The sequence below is a fragment of the Oryzias latipes genome, chromosome 4 (genome assembly GCF_002234675.1).
Source record: "Oryzias latipes chromosome 4, ASM223467v1".
NCBI lineage: Eukaryota > Metazoa > Chordata > Actinopteri > Beloniformes > Adrianichthyidae > Oryzias > Oryzias latipes.
Window position 1 is genome coordinate 1,579,249 of NC_019862.2, and position 19,509 is coordinate 1,598,757.

At 42.5% G+C, this 19,509-nt stretch overlaps 1 protein-coding gene across 1 annotated transcript; it reads right to left on the reverse strand.

The window, feature by feature from the left end:
* Positions 1–1,117: 1,117 nt before the first annotated feature.
* Positions 1,118–18,720, reverse strand: LOC101159003 (desmoglein-2). Its single transcript, XM_011472986.3, has 14 exons — positions 18,568–18,720; positions 16,385–16,510; positions 15,930–16,085; positions 14,239–14,377; positions 13,547–13,716; positions 13,151–13,285; positions 11,373–11,558; positions 10,590–11,263; positions 9,531–9,673; positions 8,654–8,875; positions 5,772–6,011; positions 5,355–5,488; positions 4,635–4,940; positions 1,118–4,545 (listed from the first exon to the last, which is right to left on the reverse strand). The coding sequence occupies exons 1-14, from the start codon at positions 18,619–18,621 to the stop codon at positions 3,178–3,180; spliced, it is 4,053 nt and encodes a 1,350-aa protein (XP_011471288.1). The 5' UTR covers positions 18,622–18,720; the 3' UTR covers positions 1,118–3,177.
* Between the last annotated feature and the right edge of the window lie 789 nt (positions 18,721–19,509).

A 19,509-nucleotide genomic window follows, 5' to 3' on the forward strand; every position in this document is an offset into this window, starting at 1 on the left:
TTAAATCAAATGTTTTGTTTTTTAAGTCTTGAATGACATATTTATTGCAGCATTAATTTATTAAAAACTGCTTTAGAGGATCAGCTTTTATGTGTGTATGATGACACATGCTGGGCTCAGCTCCTTAACTCTTTGCCAACTCCATGAAGGGAACACAAACTGTCAACGCTGACAAAAAATAAAATTGCATCTTAATATATGCAAAGTGACAAGAGCAGACATGTTTTATCAGCTTTTTCCCAAGGTCTTTGCATTTCTCCTTCAACTGTAAACAGGGATCGCCGCCCCCCCTTTAGAGTAAAAAAAACCTGGGACAAAATATGCCAAATATGTTGAACTTTAATACCATATCAAAATCTTAGAGACGAGAAAACAATAACATAAAGGATCGTTCACTTTGTAAGAACAGTAACATTGAACCTAAATGCCAAAAACATAAAGTTGTGTTAATGGCTGCAATATGCCTGCTACTACATCCATTATACATGCTTTTCTCCATTCTTCAACAAATGTGATCACAGTTGCAGAGAAAAGGAGGTGTAGCTATCCAATTCGTAACGGTTGCATGTGCGAAATGCGTCAACGTCCGGTCGGCATTACCATTTTTATAAGACATTAAAACCGCAAGCGTTGTAATGAGGTATCGAAACGGTGTTTTTTATATTCCACCTCAAAAAAAATTCGAACGTCCCACCGGGTGACTCGCGCCCCACTATTTGAGAAGCACTAGATTAGCGCATAAATACATGACCCATGCCGTGTTTACCAATCCCTATTTTAGTTTTTTATCTATAAATTGTTTTATCTTTAAGTTTTTACTCTTGTGTATGTGTCATATTTGCATGTCTTGGCTTTTTCTGCTGACTTTTCTTTGACAGAAGATCACCTAAAGACTAGATTGAAAGGGAATCTCAATCTACTGGGGAAATCAATAAAGAAAGCCTAATGTCTTAAAATCATTTGTGCCATTTACAGTCATTAGTGAAAGAACAGTTAAAATGTTTGCAGATTCCAAATAAATGTTTGCAAATTGGTTTAGCACAGCAACCGAGAGCGTGTGTATGGAATATGATATGGATCATAAAAAACAGAAAACAAACACTCTGCAGACCAGAAATACATCCAGCAAACTGGGAAGTTTATTGTTCAAACACGTCCTTTCTGCTCATGAAAGTACAGAGAAAGAATCACAGAAACCAACCGCAGCCAAAAATAGAGTTAGGCTGGTTTTTTTTCCATCTGAATTTCTTTCCAACCTTGACTTTTCTGAAGCTGATCTAAGCTTGAAAAAAAAGAGCTCCAAAATAGACAAAAGATTAAAAATCCCCTCAGTAACTGACAAAGTGCTTTTAGCAGCCCCATGCACCAAGGATTTACTAGAAATACTAAGAAGAAAACTTGTTTTATACTTACACAACAAACACATCCACCAAGTTTTACACCCACCTCTACTGCCAGAAGCAGATCCACAGGAACAGAGATCTTCTAAAAAATGTCAAACTATTGAAAGATTGTGCATTTACTCTATGAAACTATTGAAAGATTGTGCATTTACTCTATGAATTCAGACCTGCTAGATTTCTGTTTTCAAATAATGGAAGTCCTGCACTTTGTAGTCCTTGTCGGGATAGTTCACTGGTTCAAACTTTTGCCCACTTCATTTCTCTGACCAACTTTGAACGTCTGCATCAACGTCAGGTTGAACACCTTTTTACTTGTTACTTTGGTCCGGTGGAGGCATGCTTCAGGGCGGTTACTGGCAAGAAGACGACGAAGAAGGTACGCTAATAAGTGTCTGTGACATATAGATTGTTGGGAAAACAGTGAGAAGCCATGTGGATCACGTTAAAAGTTCTAATGAGCCTGCGTAATCCGTCCACATTTCAATGAGTTGTTGTGTCTTGTTGTTGCTCCATGTTTGTCTGCGGCTCTCTGTTTACAGGCTACGGTGGCCGTTTTGGTCCAGTTGTTTCGCTCTGAGGACGGATTGTATTCAGACTGAGAAATCTCAGGGCAAACCGGAGCTCAGTCCAATTAGAAACAAACTGATACCACCTTGAAAGATGGGTCAGAGAGCGGTTCCTGGTCCCGCACCAGGGTCCACTTTGGGTGTATTCAGACTGAAAATGATAGGGCAACATGGTAAACTGGAGACAAATTGTGTCTGAGGCCTCCCCCTCTGTTGAGGGAAGGGTTAACATGGACATGTATTGCTTCTATGACCCTCGTTTTAAACCATCTGCCTTCTCTGTCAAGAATCCCCTTGTGTTATGTTAGTTTCTTCAATGTACAGTTCTGAGCATTTGTCACTGCACTGGACTGCTCAGAGATTCTCATTCATCCAGGTGGCATTGTCGTGAGGTTGAGGGAAAGCCAGTGGTCTTAAAATCTTCTTCCTTGAAACGTTTCACCCCTCATCCAAGTTTCTCCATGTATAAGTTGTCAACAATTGGAGCCACTGGGGATCCCATGGCACAGCTTTGCTTCTGCTTGTCGAATTCAACTTTGTAACTGAAGTGACTGGGGTTCAAGCATATGTCCAATGTGTCCAGTCGCAGTCCTCTGGCAAAATACTCTGAGTTGTGGATGTGGTAATGTGGGTCTCCAACCAGTGATTCCAAGATTGATTCTGTTAATTATAGATCCGAGGGGAACTCCTTACTTGTGAATCCTGGGGAGTCCATAGATGCATGGAGTTGAATTCCCAGGGTGCAAATGGATATATGGACTGCATAAACTATACTGTTTCTGTTTTCTTTGGATGTCAGGTCTTTGGGGTGGACCTGCTTCAGCCTCTGTGTGTTGCTAGGTTTGAAATGAACTTCTATTTGGTGTTTAGCAAAAATTCTGTTATGTTTCTGATATTGTGCAGAAGGACAATGGTTTTGTCTTCTCCTGTGTTCTTCCTGGTGTGAGATGTTGTCCTGTTGAAGGCCCATTTGGGTTATCCAAAGGTTTTCAGAGCCAAATTGAGATCAACTTCTACCTTTTTCCTGTCTTCTCTTAAGGAGGATGCAACCGGAGAGCTTCTGATAGCTGATAGCTCTGTTGTTCAGAGTTTGGATTTCTTATTCAAATCTTGCCTAAGATGAAAAGTATCTGCTGGAGAACTGGTGTTTGCTGTCTTTCTGATCAACCCTCTTTGTTATTAATTATTTTTTAAGTGTTTTATTCCAACTATGCAGGTCTGAGTTTGTAAAACGTTGGCCTGTATATGTCCTTATAGCCCCCCCACACAAACAAGTACAATGTTACTAAGAAAGAAAACCAAAACTGGGCCATGATTTGCTGCAACCTTGTTTTCCTATTTTTTCCTAAAACAAAGCCTGTTTTTTTCAGGTTCAATTTTCTGTCCCAGATAATGGGAAATTTAATAGAACTGTGCTTTACAGCAACAGCAAAGTGTTCTGGGAATATTGTTACCTGGGCTGCCACATTACACACCCTCTGAAGGGGAACAGCCTCATTCTCCAGGTTCACATATCTGGGCAAAATGCCCTGATAAGGACCTGGGTTCTCCTCTTCAAGCACATTGTTTGAGAGTAGCATGAAGCTGCCACCAGAATTTGGTGCCATCATTCCCCAGCTGTCTAGTGAGCTAGAACCATCTCCAGAACCTGGGGGGGCAGACACATACATTGCAGCTCCGACTGGACTTGTGGGGCTGACAGGACTTTGGAGACTTACAAAGCTCTGTGTGCTTGAGGTAACTAGCCCTGAAAGTGAGTCTGGTCCTTCACTGATAAGAGGTCCAGATGGACCCTGAGAACCATTGATCAGAACAAGTCCTGAAAGATTGGTTCCACTAGACCAGTTGTCAAGCATAAGAGTGTTCTGCGGATTAGGTGCCATTACGTACTGCATTGGTTGCATCACATCGTTGGTGGTGTAGTAAAGTGGCTGCTGCAGGACAACTCTCTGACTGGGATAATGCAGTGTGGCAGAACGCCTCAGACCAGAAGAACGGCCCAGATCAGTAGAACGGCCAAGATCGGAAGAATAGCCCAGATCAGGAGAACGGCCCAGATCAGTAGAACGGCCAAGATCGGAAGAATAGCCCAGATCAGAAGAACGGCCAAGATAAGAAGAACGGCCAATATCAGAAGAACGGCCAATATCAGAGGAACGACCAACGTTTGTGATATGGGAGTGATGAGGAAGTGTCTTGCATGATGAGGCCCTGCTAACTTTGCTGGAAGATGAAGCAAGGACTTTTGTAGATGACACAGATGTCTCTGTGTTTATGCCAGACTTATTTGTTACAACGACACTCTTAACCTGAGGCCTCAAAACTGGTTGAACCACATCCGATGTGGTTCTGAGAACATCGGGTGTTGCCTTTGTCACGGAGGATCTGACAGTTATGGAAGGAGGGGAGCAAATCTCTGCCAGAGTTTTGAACTTTTCACCAAGGTCATTGATGAAGTTTAAGTCTGTGTCAGAGTCCAAAAGGCTGCAGCAGCCCACCGAGTTAGCAGACGACCCCTGGCCCTCGTGGTCATATTCCATCAGTGTGTCTTTGATTGGGAAGTCACACATGGATTTCTGTTGGTGGCATAAAGAACAGAACAGGCATTGACACATGTTTGTGTAGAAAATTTTGATGTTAAAATCCTGCAAAGCCAGCATGTCACCTGTGAGTAGTAGCTGTCAAGAAAATCATCAGGTAGGGCCATGTCCTCATCCAGGGCCGCTGTGTCCTGCATGAATGTCTGTATTCCAAATGCTGCAGAGCCGTGGAGTAAGTCCTCCCTTACAAACCCGGGGGAGCTGTCGGTCTCTATCAATCCTGTTCCCTCCCCAAACATGTTTACAGACCCTTTTACGGTGTGCATGTGGGCCGTGTTTGTGTAAGCTGAGGACATGGTGTTGAAATTCATAAAAGCCGTGCCATCAGGGTTTTTTGTGGAACCAACAGGAACACTGTGGAGTGGTAACTCCTAGGAAATGAAGGAGGAAGAAGAAAACATGCAAAATGTGAAAATTAATTTCTTATTTATTACTGCAGTCAGACCAAAGGCTAGTCCTGATGCTGGTCAGTTTTTGTTTTATGTCTTTCGGATTCATACATACACTATTTATGTATTTCATATTCAAAACTTCTGTTTCTCCAGTGTTTCCTTCTCTTTCCTTCCTTACACAAAGTCTGCAGCTCTCCTTATCATTCAACAGTGATGAACATTTTCATGAGAGCAATAGATACAACTACGTCGGGATTCTCCTTGTTAATCTTCCGCACTCGTCTGACAGTGTCTCCATTCTTTTGATTACAGTAGCAACACATGGTGATGATGTAAGATGTCGTGTCACTACTTTGACAACATCAGTCAAAATGAAGATGACAGAAAACCCACCTTGTCCTCGCCTTTGCCTTCGGTGTCATAAACTATCAGATACTCGGTGGTTTCAAACGGTAGTTTACTGAACTGGTCTGGGAAAACTTTATCTGCTCCTCCACACTGACACAAGATCAGGAAAAGAGGGACAACTGCAGGACAAAGGAAACACTTTAGGCCTTGAAATCATTTTTATAGTTGAAGAATCCAGAAAAGTGGAAGTCACAAATAAAGCAGAAAGTAACTAAGTAATAACGTTTTCAGGTCCCGCGCGGTTCGCAGTACCACAACAAATATATACTACAAACAAAAAAACCAAGGATGTATTACAGAGATAGAATAAGAATTAGGATTGATGCATTTCAGAAACATGTTAAGGCTTGTTCTTCTATTGAGTCATCCCCGTCAGAGAGATCTGTGTTATCTAGTACTCACATAGCAACAAGCACAACGCCATCATCAGTAGTCCAATGGCTCCTAAAGACACCTCAGTCGACTTGGATCTCAGCCGCCCCACGTTCAGGCTGCAATCCTCCGTTCCCTCACAGGTGCAGACATCAACGGTGAAAACCTCACTGGATGGGCAGGACAGATTCTGAGCATCCCTGACCTCCAGCTGCAGCTCATATACTCCAGGCCACAATGTTTCTTGGGAGTGAAGAGCAGCAGTGGTTCCTGGAAAGATAAACGGCCATCATCTGGGTCTAACCCAAAACTTCCACCAAGTGTCCACATTTAGGTGTGGGAGCATCAACATGCGTGTAACCAAATCACTCCTTGTAGTTTCCAAAACCACCCTTTCCAACGGTTTCCAATTTTACACTTTCCAGGGGGTGTCATCCTTGACAGTACATTATCCTTTCATTGTCAAATCAACAGCATTACACGGTCTGCCTACTTTCATTTACATAATATTAATCGTCTCCGCCCCTCCCTCACCATCCACTCCGCTTCCATCTTAGTTCATAGTCTGGTTACTTTTTGCCTCGACTATTACAGTGCACTTCTCTCATCATCACTCACTTTCTCCAGCAGCTGCACTTTCTTCCAGTAGTTTTCCGGATTCAATTCAAACTCCTTCTCTACACGTTCAAAGCCCTCCATAACCTGGCTCCTTCTCATCTTTCTAATCTTCTCCATATTAACACTCCCTCTTGCTCTCTCCAGTCGTCTTCCCTTCAGCTTTCTGTCCCCCCGACCCGTATGGTCACCATGGGGAGCTGTGCCTTCAGCCGCTCGACTCCCCACCCTGGAACCCCCCGGACCTCTGTATCATCAACTCCTTTGCAATTTTCAAATCCAGACTCAAAAACTACCTTTTTAAATTTGCTTTCCAGCATCACAATTTTCCCTCATCTGTTTTCTGATTTTATTAACATGTCAACTTATTTATTGTGTTTTTAACATTTTCTTGAAGTGATTTTAATGTGTTTTACTTTTGAGTTAGTACAGTGTCCTTGAGTGTTGTGAAAGGTGCTTTTAAATAAAATGCTTTGTAATGTTTTTCAGGGATGGCAATGATGGCACAATGTGGTTTAACACATTGACTGCAGAAAATACTGTCACTGGTTTTAAATGTCACAAAACTGTTTTAAAATGAGTTTCTGGAAAAAATGTATTTCAGCTTCACGTTTGCCTGATGTGTTTTTGTATTTTCATTGATCTTTTACCATGATCACATGTTTCTTGTCCCGACTGTTATTTCCTATATAACCTGCTCTGCAGTGACGCCCGTTGGTTCTTGTTCCACTAACACAGGGGTCGGCAACCCATGGCTCCGGAGCCACATGTGGCTCTTTCATCCTTCTGTTGTGGCTCCCTGTGACTTTGGAAAATAATGAGTATTTTATAATAATTAGATTTTATTTTAGTTTGTTCATCTGCTGGCTCCGTACGAAGCGCGTACCACGTCAAAACCAGCTTCCTAAATGAGCACGTATTTTATCGGGCGAGAACTGCAGAGCTGATAGCAGGAGGAGACACGCAGTCCGGTGTGATCTTCTGCCGGGAACTTGACGTGCCGCGGGGCAGAGAAACTTTCTGATGACAGAGAGTTTGCGCCAGTGTTGCCAGATAGAGTCACAGTTTTCCATCCCAAAAGTCATCTGAAAACCGCCAGACGCAGCCAAAAACCGCCCAGCACAGCTTTTGTTGATGTTTTTTTTCGTACTGGACTGATTTGGCAAAATAAAAGATTTTTCTAAATAAAAGATAGTTCAGACAAATAATAAAATGTGTACACTATTGAATATCTCTTCAGCGGGCCGCCTTCTTCCATTCATTTGCTTAACCCGCTCTATCCCCACTATAACCTGCGTCCGGCTCTTTCATCCCTGTGCTGCGCTGGAGCGCCCCGACTACCGTATTTTGCGTTCTCTGTGTAGGACACACTGAGGAGCGCGGGGGAAACAACTCTCAGCTGCAGAGGATGTGAACAGGAGAACAGGTAGAGAGGAAAAGCAGGTAGAGAGGCGGAGGAGGGGCTTTGGCTTCAAACTCTGTCAGAGAGAAGCAAACACGGGCGTCAGATTGAGACGCAGCTTTCCCTGCAGGAGTTGAAGCAGAGACTTTCCCTGGGATGATTTTATGAACTCAAACATGGAAACATGATTACCAAGTAGAACTCTTCAAAATTATAAACCTGATCTCTCCACATTCTCAGTGTCTACCATGCATTGATAAACACATCGCTCCATGCAGCGATCAGACCATAACTTCAGCTGGTGGCTCCTCCCAGCGTGACCGCATTATCATCCTTTAAAGAACACAATGTGCATTTGCAGTGATGTATGTTTCAGAAGATGTCTGATTGGCCAATCTACATGTCAATCCAGTCCCGTACTTCTCAGTGAGGATTTTGATTGGCTGGTGATTTTTTAAGAAGTACTTTTTTTTAATCTTTTCTGGCCCGCGATCTACACTCATGTCCTTGAAGATCGACGTAATGAGCACCCTTGATATAATATATACATGCATAATATATATAATAATGTCAAAACGGGTTGTGGCTCCAGGTGCTTTTTTTTTCATTAGGGGCGGTCCCAAATGGCTCTTTGAGTAAAAAAGGTTGCCGACCCCTGCACTAACAGCTGCAGAAACAACAGAAAGAGCTACATCCAGGAGACAGTAAAATGGGAACTACCACTAGGTGTTTTATGTGTGTGGTGATCCACGAACAACTCGAGGACTGAAACTTTTTGAACTCGACTCAAACCATTATAAAAAGTTCAAACTACTGGTTTCTTCAAACTGTGGTGAAGCTTCACAAATGGTAAATACGGGATCTGCTTATGTTGACATGGAAGAAAACATCGTACCATTGACGAGCTCCACATCCCAGCCGCCTTGTGTTCCTTCAGGAACAATGTTGAATGAGAAAGGAGTAGCATTAGGATCAACATCTCCATCGAAAGCAGTGACAAACACAGTCTTTTTGTCAGAGCACAGACTGCTGTGCGTGCTGGTCAGAATGGGACAGTTGTCGTTGGAGTCCGCCACTTTGATGGCAATAGTTCCTGTGGCTGTTTTGGGGGGCATGTCTGTGGAGGAAACACAAGTTTGTAAAACTACTAGTGGAGTTTAAGAAACAGAAAATACTTTGTTGGTAGTTCATGACTATTAGTTCATAATTAGTTTCCTTAAGACAGGTGCTATGTGTGGTCATTTGTAATTCTGATGGTAAAGAAAAGTCAGACAGATTAATAAATGTATGGATGAATGGATGAAGAAGTAGATGGACCAACATTTTTAGGAATCCATGGACAGAAGAATGGGAAGATGTACTAATTGAAAGATAGATGGCTGGTAAAATAGATGAACATACGAATCAAGTAAAGGATGGGTGAACAAGTCTGTTGTTTGGTTAAGGGAACATAATTAAAGCAGCACAATGGACGTCTCCATGAACTGCCACCTTGTCATGGTGCAGGAGGGAGATTAAAGCAGATCAGTGCCACACTTGACACAAATGCCTGAAGGTTTTGAAAATTCACCCATCCAATTTACACGTGTCCTCTTGATCACTCGCTTTGTTCTTTGATACATCCTGGACTCCTTCCTGGTGTGAAATTTTGAGGATGTCCCACTGGGCATCTCTGCTTATACTGGTACCCCTATGACCCAACTCTGAGCAAACTGGGTCAGATAAATGGATAGTATAGCTAAAGCAGTGTTACTCATGGGGCGTTTAATTACCTTTGCTTATAGCCAGAATTTTGGCCATGTAGACACCGTTGACCAAGAATGGAGACTCTCTGTCTGGTACCTTGTTGAGTTTAATCTCGGCAGTCTTTTCATCAATGGTAAACCAGTTGTCTGGATCAAGGCCTTTGGCATAACTAATGCAAAAGAAGAAATGAACAGGAAAGTAAGTAACCATGGGTTTCATCAAAACTTGAAGACTTTTAGTAGAGAGAATATTTCAGTACTAAAAAGCTCCTCAAACAATAGTCTATGTGTCTAAGAAATTAGTTTGCTATCCAGAATCCATCTAAAAGACACTGAAGATTGGTGTAATCTGGATCTGGCAGATTCTTTCAAGCACATAAAACTCACAAGTGTCCTGTTTCCTGCGGTGCAGTGTATTTCCTGAAGACATCGCCTTAGAACTTAGATTTCAGTTTTCAAGAAAACCTTTTACCATCCTTTTTATGCAATAGTCCAGTAAGAAAAATGTCTGCACATTTCAGTCGCACAATAGTGTAATGGTTAGTGTTGTTGCCTCACAAGGCCCTGGTTTCAAATTGTGGCTGAGACCTTTCTGTGTGGAGTTTGCATTTACTTCCTGTGAATGCATTGGTTTTCTCTGTATACTTTAGCTTTCTCCCTTGGATTTTTTTATGTTGATTTCACTTTGCTATTTACCATTTTAAAATGTTTTTATGATTTTGTCTTTTTCTGGCCTATTATTTTTATTCCAAATTAGTGTATAATTTTTATGTTGTAATGAGTCATCATTCCTAAATTTTGTCCTTTCATTGTGTGCTATGTCTGTCAGCGTTTAAATGTAATCAACCATGCGTCTGTTCAAGTTCACTAAAAAGGTATCACAGCTTTGTTCAGTGGAAAACCCACAAACATTTTACCAGTTTTTGGTAAATGATTCTATTAATCTCAGATTAAGAAGGACATTCATTCATTCATTCATTCATTTTCTTCCTTTCGGGGTCACGGGGTTGCTGGAGCCTATCCCGGCCTCTTATGGGCGACACACCCTAACATTTCTTTGTCTAAGAGAATGTAAAATTCTCCTACCTGACATCTTCAGCCGGCTTTTTTGTATCTGGATCGACTGCAGCAAACACGGTGATGACTCCATCTTCAGGTAATGTATTTTTGTCCTCAGACACTGGAACCTCCTTGATGGTGGGTATAAATGCTGGACCTTCTGGAACATTTTTCACTGCTATCTTGATAGGATAGCTTTTGGGTTTGGGTTGGGGTTTGGGTTTGGGTTTGGGCTTCTTGTTGGGTTTTTGTCCTGGTTTGACTGGCATGCTTGGGAGGTTTGGGTTAACTCCAACCCCCACTCCAGGCCCAGGCTTAAGTCCAACGTTAGGATTGACCCCGCCTGCAGGCTTGACTCCAACACCAGGACCAAGTTCTGCATCCAGTCCTAAATCCCCCTCCAGTTCACCATCCACATTTAAATCTAAATCCAAATCCAAATCCAAATCTAAGTCTGCTCCCAAATCTCCATCTAGACCTAGATCAACACCAGCTCCAGCACCAGCACCAGCTCCAGCGCCAGCGCCAGCTCCTGCACCAGCGCCAGTACCAGCACCAGCACCAGCACCAGCACCTGCAGTGTCACCTTCACCAACCACAACATCTACATCCATGGTTAAAGGGCCACCTTCTACGAAGGGAGCAACATTCCCAATGACCAGGCCAAGCTCCAGGTTTTGCACTTCTTCAAAATCCACAGCCTTTTTGATCCAGAAGAGGAACAGCAGGAGAGAAAGTAATATTAATACAAATGGTAAAACAGGAAGACATGTTGAATGTGATGAACCAAGTTCACATCACCAATTTTACCTTGATCAGCTTCAGGATGCCTTCGTTGGTTTTATTATCTGTCTCAATGGAAAAGAGATTATTCTCATTCCCTTTTTCAATTTTAAAGACGGCCAGCCAGTTGTCTGTAAATTTCTCATCCTTGTCCAGAGCTTTGATTTTCATCACAACAACGTCAGCAACGTTTTCCTCCACTGTTCCGTCATACTGCAACAGAACAGCGGGATTAAGCAAACTCAACACATGCCACACTTACTCTAAAACTATAATTACTCTAATACTGGGCTGCTGTCTGTTTGCTCAAAAGCAGTTCAACAGTATTCTCTGAAACGATTAACCCTTGTGCTATCCTATGACCCCCCCCCTTACATTGACGTGTTCTCCCTACCATGACAAAGGTGGGTAAAGGTGGAAAGATTTCATGTAATCCATGGACACCAGTGAAGATCACAAATCATTGAAGAAAAAAGGTTCAGAGCACTGTCTAGTGGGTCTAGATGACCCAACTCCCAACGTTAAAGTGCCTAGGATAGAACAAGGGTTAAAGCCTACCTTCTGCATGCCATCTACATTGCACCAAACCCTTTCAGCACATTTCTACAAGCTTTAAGGCTGCAAACTCACACATTAAATGTAAGTCCTTTGGTAACTCTATTAACTTGTGGCATTGTTGTAGGAAGGTCTGGTTCATGAGACTGTAACCCAGGGGTCGGGAACCTTTTTGGCCAGGAGAGCCATAAACGCCACATATTTTTAAATGTAATTTCGAAAGAGCCATACAATAATGTAGTGTCCCTTTCCCACACTAAGGCACGGAGACTTAACCTCTTTTAGGGTTCTTTATTCTGGTTACTGTAGACCGCAACAAACGCCGTACAATCAATTCAGCAACTCCTGAATCTCTCCCGCCGAGACGAGAGCGCTTCTCCCAACTTTATATTCCCCCGTCCTGCTCCAGCCCTCCCATTTCCTTATTCGGCCCATGGCTGAACCCCATTGATCCAAACTCCCTAACAACAGGCTGAGCGACAGAACTGAGGGCCAATCAGATCTCTGCTTGAACGATGCGTTCCATGATCTCCAGAACTTTTAACGCGGCCCAACAGCCAAGTTAAACTCAGTCCGCGACAATATGTTTAAAACTAAATATACAAATGAATGTGTGCATTTGATGTAATTTCAACATTTTTAAAGTCCAATAAGTCTGTGGATTCTTTTTAATAACATTGTTATACTGTTGCTAATAAATGATGAGTATTTCTCGTGGTGGTTTTGCTGATGTCTGGTTGATCCGTGGTGAGTTTCTGCTTCATGCAGGCGTTGAGACTTTAAACGTGATCGTAGGTCTGAATGTTCTTTAGATGTGAGACAGACATGGAACCAAACACACACCCACGCTGCAGGAGTGACGGGCAGCAGGTTTACGTTTTTACCATCTCTGCGCGATTCACCTGCTGCCGGTCCCCCCCCACCCCCCACCCCCTCTGCTTTCTTCCTCACACATCCCGTCCCCAAAACTGCGCGCTCTTCCTCAGGGAGGCAATTCAAAGGTTTCCGGGTGGTACAAACTCTGTGAAATAATAGATAACAGTAAACTGATAGTTTTTTCTCCAAGCACCGCTACTACTGCGCGCCTCTGGCATTGCATCGCGCCCGAGAAGGACTGGTCTAATGAAAAAAAAAAAGTATAATTAAGGATTTGTCTGCGAGCCACATGTGACCATCAAAAGAGCCATATATGGCTCGCGAGCCATAGGTTCCCGACCCCTGCTGTAACCCATGAACACATTAATACTTACCTCAGACTTTTCCAGAGTGGGAATGTTGTCATTTATGTCCAGCACCTTGATCTCCACAGTTCCTGTACCTGTGAGACCCTCTGGTGCCCCTCCCATATCAGTGGCTTTGATGACCAGCTTGTAGAAGTCATGTGCCTGTCAATGAGAGGAATAAGCATAGACATTAGTTTCCTGTCAGGTTCAGAACCACCACTCTTAAACTGGGCTTGCTCGAATAAATATGTTTTTGTTGAAGATTGTGGAATTTCCCAGCTAATAAAGTCAAAGGAAAAGTTGTGTGTTTGCTCTTTACACCAAGATGTGAGTTGGTCCTAAAGAAAGTGGGATGGATGAGATCTGTGGAAGTGGAACTGTAAACTGAAGTTCTATGTGATGCCGGGGTGCAGAGATCTTCACCTCTCGGTCCAGGTTGGGCTCTTTCACATAAAGTTTTCCCGTCTTTTTTCCAATACGGAACATGTGGCGGTCCAAAGCCGGCTCCTGGCTGATGATGGAATAGGCAATCTCAGCGTTGGGAGTTGTTGGGTCATCTTTATCTTTAGCCGTGATCTGCATAATGTAGGTATCTGCACCAGAACCAACATTAATGCATCATATGACAGCTTAACAAGGGGTTGGCTGTGGTAGAATGTCTGACAGTTTATTACTTCTTATTACAATGACTTATTCAAGTAAGAGACACACATTCAAAGCTAAGACGGTAAGACGTCATGTAGGAATTTCTGCTGAAAAAGATCTTCTGAGAACGAACAACACATGGAAAAGTAAAATTGTTACCAGCAAATCCGGTCTCCCCAGCCATAGAAAGTCAATTTGAGGTCAGTGAGCACAACCAATGTTTAAAAAGTTTTACTTTTGTTCAAAATAAATCTACTGTACAAACATAGTTATTTCCGGGAAAATAAACTTTTCCTCTTTCTATATTCCTGTGTGCACGTTTATGCTCACACTCAGAACTATGTCTGTTCGTTCAGGATAATAACGAATGCTCATCTGTTCTCTTTTCAAAAACTCATGTTTTGTTGGTCAGAGAGGAGGAAAATCCATCAGTAAATGTTTTCAGAGGAGGTGTGGTAGCTAACTCTTACCTTTTTTACTCGACTCGTTGACACTCCCATAGTGCGGCTCAAAGTAAGGAGCGTTGTCATTCTGGTCCACAACAGTGAAAATCAGTGGAATCTCCTCTTCTGCTTGAGTCCCATTCAAATATTTGGCAATGCCTTTGAGCTGAGGAACACAGAGAGAACATGGTCTACTTGTTTACAGCCGTGTCTTCATTATAGTCTTTCAATGGTCACCTTTGTGAATTAGATCAGAGCCATGAATCTGATTTGTTTTACTTCAACTAGTGTCTTCCTGGTTGGTGGAAAACAGATTGAGCTGGAGGGAAGATGGTTGAATTTCTTAGAAAGAAGATTAAAAAGTGTTTTCAAGGTCCAGGGATTCTGGAACATGTTTTAAAAACCAGTGTTTGATCCTAATGTCAGGTCATGTCTGCTTCAAGCTTTTATTTTGAAATACTCCCCACTTCTTCCCTTCAATTAAGCCTACCGTACAAGGTATTTGTTTTTCATGTCCTACAGTCAGTCCCTGCTGATTGTTGTTTGCTGATTAGAAGAAGGTGAGGGGAGTGGTAGGTCAGGGAGAAAACTAGTGGCACTTTTCTCTTCCACATTTCACCACTGTATATCTCTGGCCAGAAACATCTTTGATCAGATGCTTTGCACCCCACCCATGGTCTTTTCCTACCAATGGGCCTCTGGAAAGAGGTTTTGCAGTATTTAATGTAAAATCACTGAGTTCCACCACAGACCATCAGACTGCTGAAATTTAAAAAGTCACTGTAGTTTCCATCTAACTGTTTACAATCCTGCTTTCCAAATCAACCTGATATCTGGCAGATTTGCAACGCTCACTTTTATCATGATTTGCTACTGAAGGTTATGTGCCTCGTGATTTTCACAAGGGGTACATGGTGGTGTAGCGGTTAGCACTCTCACCTCGAAGTGAGAAAAGACCCCGGTTTGGGTCCCCAGGGGTCCTTCCTCCTTAAAAACCCTTCAGAAACATTTCTGATGCTTCGTTAACATTTATCAACATTAGAATATTTCTCAACATGTTTTTTTTTATTCAGAGAAGTAGACCTTATATTTTCTTTGCTGTTTCTGACTCAGCTGATGCCATTTCTCCGTGCAGGGACACAAACTTTGGTTATAGCGATTCAGGAAGCGGTGGAACAGCGGAGAAATATTCTTTAGCAGCCGGCAAGGAAGCCGACGGGCCGGCTGTTCTTTATCTACCCCTCCTCCCCTCAAAAGTCTCATAATCTTCTTGACCTGTCTGAGATTTTGTTATGAACTGGAGGAGGCACATGACAGAAAAATAATCTTATAGTAGTGACACCCGAATACACGGGGAACACTGTAACAATATTCTGAAGCAGAGAAAAGCAGCCTTGCGCTGACTTTATGTCAGTCATTTGTTACATTTTGGTGCAAAGCTGGTTTGCAAAGTCAGAACCAACGGATTGACAGTGAGGCGTTTACAGTAAAGAGTGAGTGTTATTCAGGTGTCGCTGCCGACATACCCGCTGTCAAAGGGTTAAGCAAAGTTTATTCATTGTCTATACTACTTTACAATGCCAGTGCATTGACATTTTGTGCACGCCTTCTTTAAGACTAATGACAAAAACGTTGAGTCAAAGAAAACACATTTTGGAGGGAGGGTCCTACATTCTGTTTCTTTAATTAGAAGTAAAAGAAGCAGAAGCCACACTCACATGGAAGGAGTGATGTGTTTCCCAGTCCACCGTGTTGGTGATGCGCACAAGTCCAGTTACATGATCCACTACAAATAAGTTGTAGGGTGGTTCATCTGCACCCTCACCTTTCAGGTAATACTCCACTTTTTGCTTCTGGTCTTTGTCCGAGCGGATCTAGAGAACAAACAGGCTTCAGTGAAGCTGGAATGTGATCAAACATTTTTCACAAATAACCTGAATTCCTGCCGTATTTTTGCCTCAGTGTGCTTTGATCTGCTGTGGAAAAAGCCTCAGGACAACCTCATCACACCTGAAGACGTTGATGCACAAAGCTAACCTGTTTGCACAACTGTTCAAGAGCAAACAGGTTGGCTTGGGCTTCAAAGACTCATATTAGCCAACTCCTCTACCAGCTGTCAATCACAGCTGTACTGTAACCTGACAGCAACATCAGTCCAGCTGAGCCAAATTACCTTTGCAATATATTTCACGTGGGAGTAATCTGTGTTTTCAATGAGCTTGGCAGGAGGGGGAAGCCAGTTTCTCTTCATCCTCCTCAGTGTCTTTGTTCCCGTTTTTGTACTTTCAGCACTGATTACCTGAAACAAGAAGACAAAGTCCAAAGTGAGAGAAAGTGAGCTGTGTTTAAAAAGAGACGGAATTAAATTCAGAGCAGTTTTTGCCCAAATCCCACTTATTTGACCAATTCAACAGTCTTTTGTTTTTCCTGTTTTGGTCATCATTTCAGCCACATTACAGTTTGTGACACGATATTTTAGGAACTCAAATGATTAGAAATTCTTGTCATCAACCCCATCATTATTTTAAATGATAATTCAGTCTTCAAAATGAGCATTTTCTTAATAGTCAATTTTAAATCAATTGAATCCAGTTATTATAATTTATGCCTAAATTTTGGGATTTTGCACAAAAAAAATCACTTTTCTTAATCTAAAATCTTGGGTTGGTTTTTCTGGCACAGTTTTTAACTGGTTTTATTCTTATTTATCGGACAGGTTTTTTAATTTTTTCATCGGCAATTCTTGCTCATCTAAGGTGAAATTGACATGTGGCGTTCCCCAGGGTTCGGTACTGGGACGTCTGTTATTTCCAATTTACATGTTACCACTGGGGGAGATAATACGCCAACATAACCTTAATTTTCATTTCTATGCCGATGATAATCAACTTTACTTATCTTTTAAACCTGGTGACCATGGTCTTTTAAAGAACCTCAATAGCTGCATTGTTGATATTAAAACCTGGATGGCCCAAAATGTTCTGCAGTTGAATATGGACAAAACTGATGTGATCATTTTTGATTCAGTTGAGGCCCGAAATGGTGTGGCCTCGAAATTGGAGTCTCTGTCTAACAATGTTTCTTCAAGCTGCAGAAATCTGGGGGAGATATTTGATACCAATTTTAATCTGGAGACACATGTTAAATCAGTGGTCAAATCCTGTTTCTGGCAACTACATAGGTTATACAGGATAATCCCTCTCCTATCAAAAAAATGTCTTAAGATGGTGATTCATGCTTTTATTTTTTCCTGTTTGGACTATTGTAACGCACTCTACACGTGCCTTTCACAGCAGAGGCTGTATTAACTACAGTTAGTCCAAAATGCTGCCGCCAGACTCATAACCAGAACCAGAATGAGAGACCACATCACTCCAGTTTTAGCGTCCCTGCACTGGCTCCCATTTATTACAATCTAAATATTTTTCTCTATAATTATTCAAAACCTCTAAATATTTGGTAGGCATTTAAGGGTAAATGTTTTAGCATACAATATTAGATACCATTCATATTTAGTGGATCATCTTTACCAAAGCTTTTCATACATGTACAGCTTTAGATAGGTTTTAATCTGATAATAAGAGTAAACCAAAAAAATGAAAACTTATCAAAAATGAACCCAGCCCGACACTGTGCTAGAGTTCACTTGGAAGCCCTCTTCCTTTCCCTGGATTTGCTACATCACGGAAACCTGTTGCAAAAAAAACCTGTTGCAAATCAACTTTTAGAGGATTTGGACAGAAATGATCTTTAGGAGTTTCATTTAGGATTTTGAGCAGATTACAGTACTGAAACACAAAAATAAAGAACTATACTATACTCTGATCAAAGTTTGGGGCATTTCTTCTTTTCGTCAGGATGGAGCAAAAGTAGTTTAAAATAGAGACTTTTGTCCAAAATGTAAATATTAAATTTCTGTCTTTAAAGCAGAACTTCTGACACTACATTGATTTTGTTAAGTGCATTTCTGCAGCCACCTAGGAACCCACATGAAACCACACGGTCTGCCAGCACTCGGCTGACGTTCCAACTATTTCCCTGCTCAGAAAAACACAAATCTGCGGTACAAAAAATTTCTCCATGTGAGGTGTGGCAGCAGAAAATACATGCATTCTGTAGATTCTTTTTGCAGGATTATCTGTCCATGCATTCATCCTCTGAGGTCCATGGAGACTACAGTAGATGAACCAACAACTCTCTCAAGGACAGCTTAGTCTTCTGCTAACCTGGAAAAAGAATTTCAACCACAACTGTTTTTGCTGTGAGGCACGGTGCTAACCACCCAGCCCGTTTCCATAACCACAATTAAATTTGCAACAAAAGACTGTGCAGTAAGGCCTTTGGGTCAGTACTCACCAAGAAGAGCAGCAGGAGCAGAAGGCTCACATCTGTGACAGAGAACCGAGCCATGAGTGCAGGACCTTGGAGAAAGCAGGACTGCAGGAGTTGAACCTTCAACAGCAATAATTAGATTAGTCTTCCAACAGCCTCCGACCCAAAGTTGCACCTGGGTTTGCAACCCCCTCCCTAATATCCTCATAAAACTGTCACATTGATTTACTGTTTCTCATGGGCGTGTCGACAGAGCAGAAGTATCCGATTTTTGCCTCAGGTTGATCACCTGCAGTGGCTTGAAGCAGAGAAACAGGTTTCACCGTGAACTTTTTCTTTCTTTGTTTTCTTATCAAAACACAGAAGTGATTTCAGCAGAATTCTTAGGAGACCTCACTCTCATAAAAAAAGCTGCAGTTAAGTCTCTAAAGGTCTTTGCTGTGCAGAATGTCCTAAAAGCCAACAACTCCAATGTTATCTGCAAACACAAAGTCCTGGTTCAGAGGAAGGACCGCCCACCACATTCTGGAAGCCCCCTCCACAAAGCTGCATTCAGCCAGCAGTCAGTAACAACTCAGTCAAAAATTGATCTACATTGGTGTAAACTGTAAGAAAGTGGTTTACAAATGGGGAGGGCTGGTGGCCAGTGGGGGGTCTGCCAGATGGGCTGCTCATCTGCACCTGGGTTTGGGATCACTCCTTCTCTGGCCGTGGGACGGGGTGTGGCAACCCTCTTGGGGCCTGCAGTTGCCCTGGTGACACCTACCATGGCCATGTGATCTGGGGGAGGCAGGCTGGTTGGCCCTGTTCTGGGGGGGGGGGGGGGGCTGGGGTTCACAAATCGGGGGCCAGTGTAGAAGCTGTCCCTGACCTAACTTCTTCGTTGTATAATCACTTATAAGTGTGTGTGTGTGGGGGGGGGGGGGGGGGGGGGGGGGCTGCAATGCACCCCCATGTCTCCCTGCT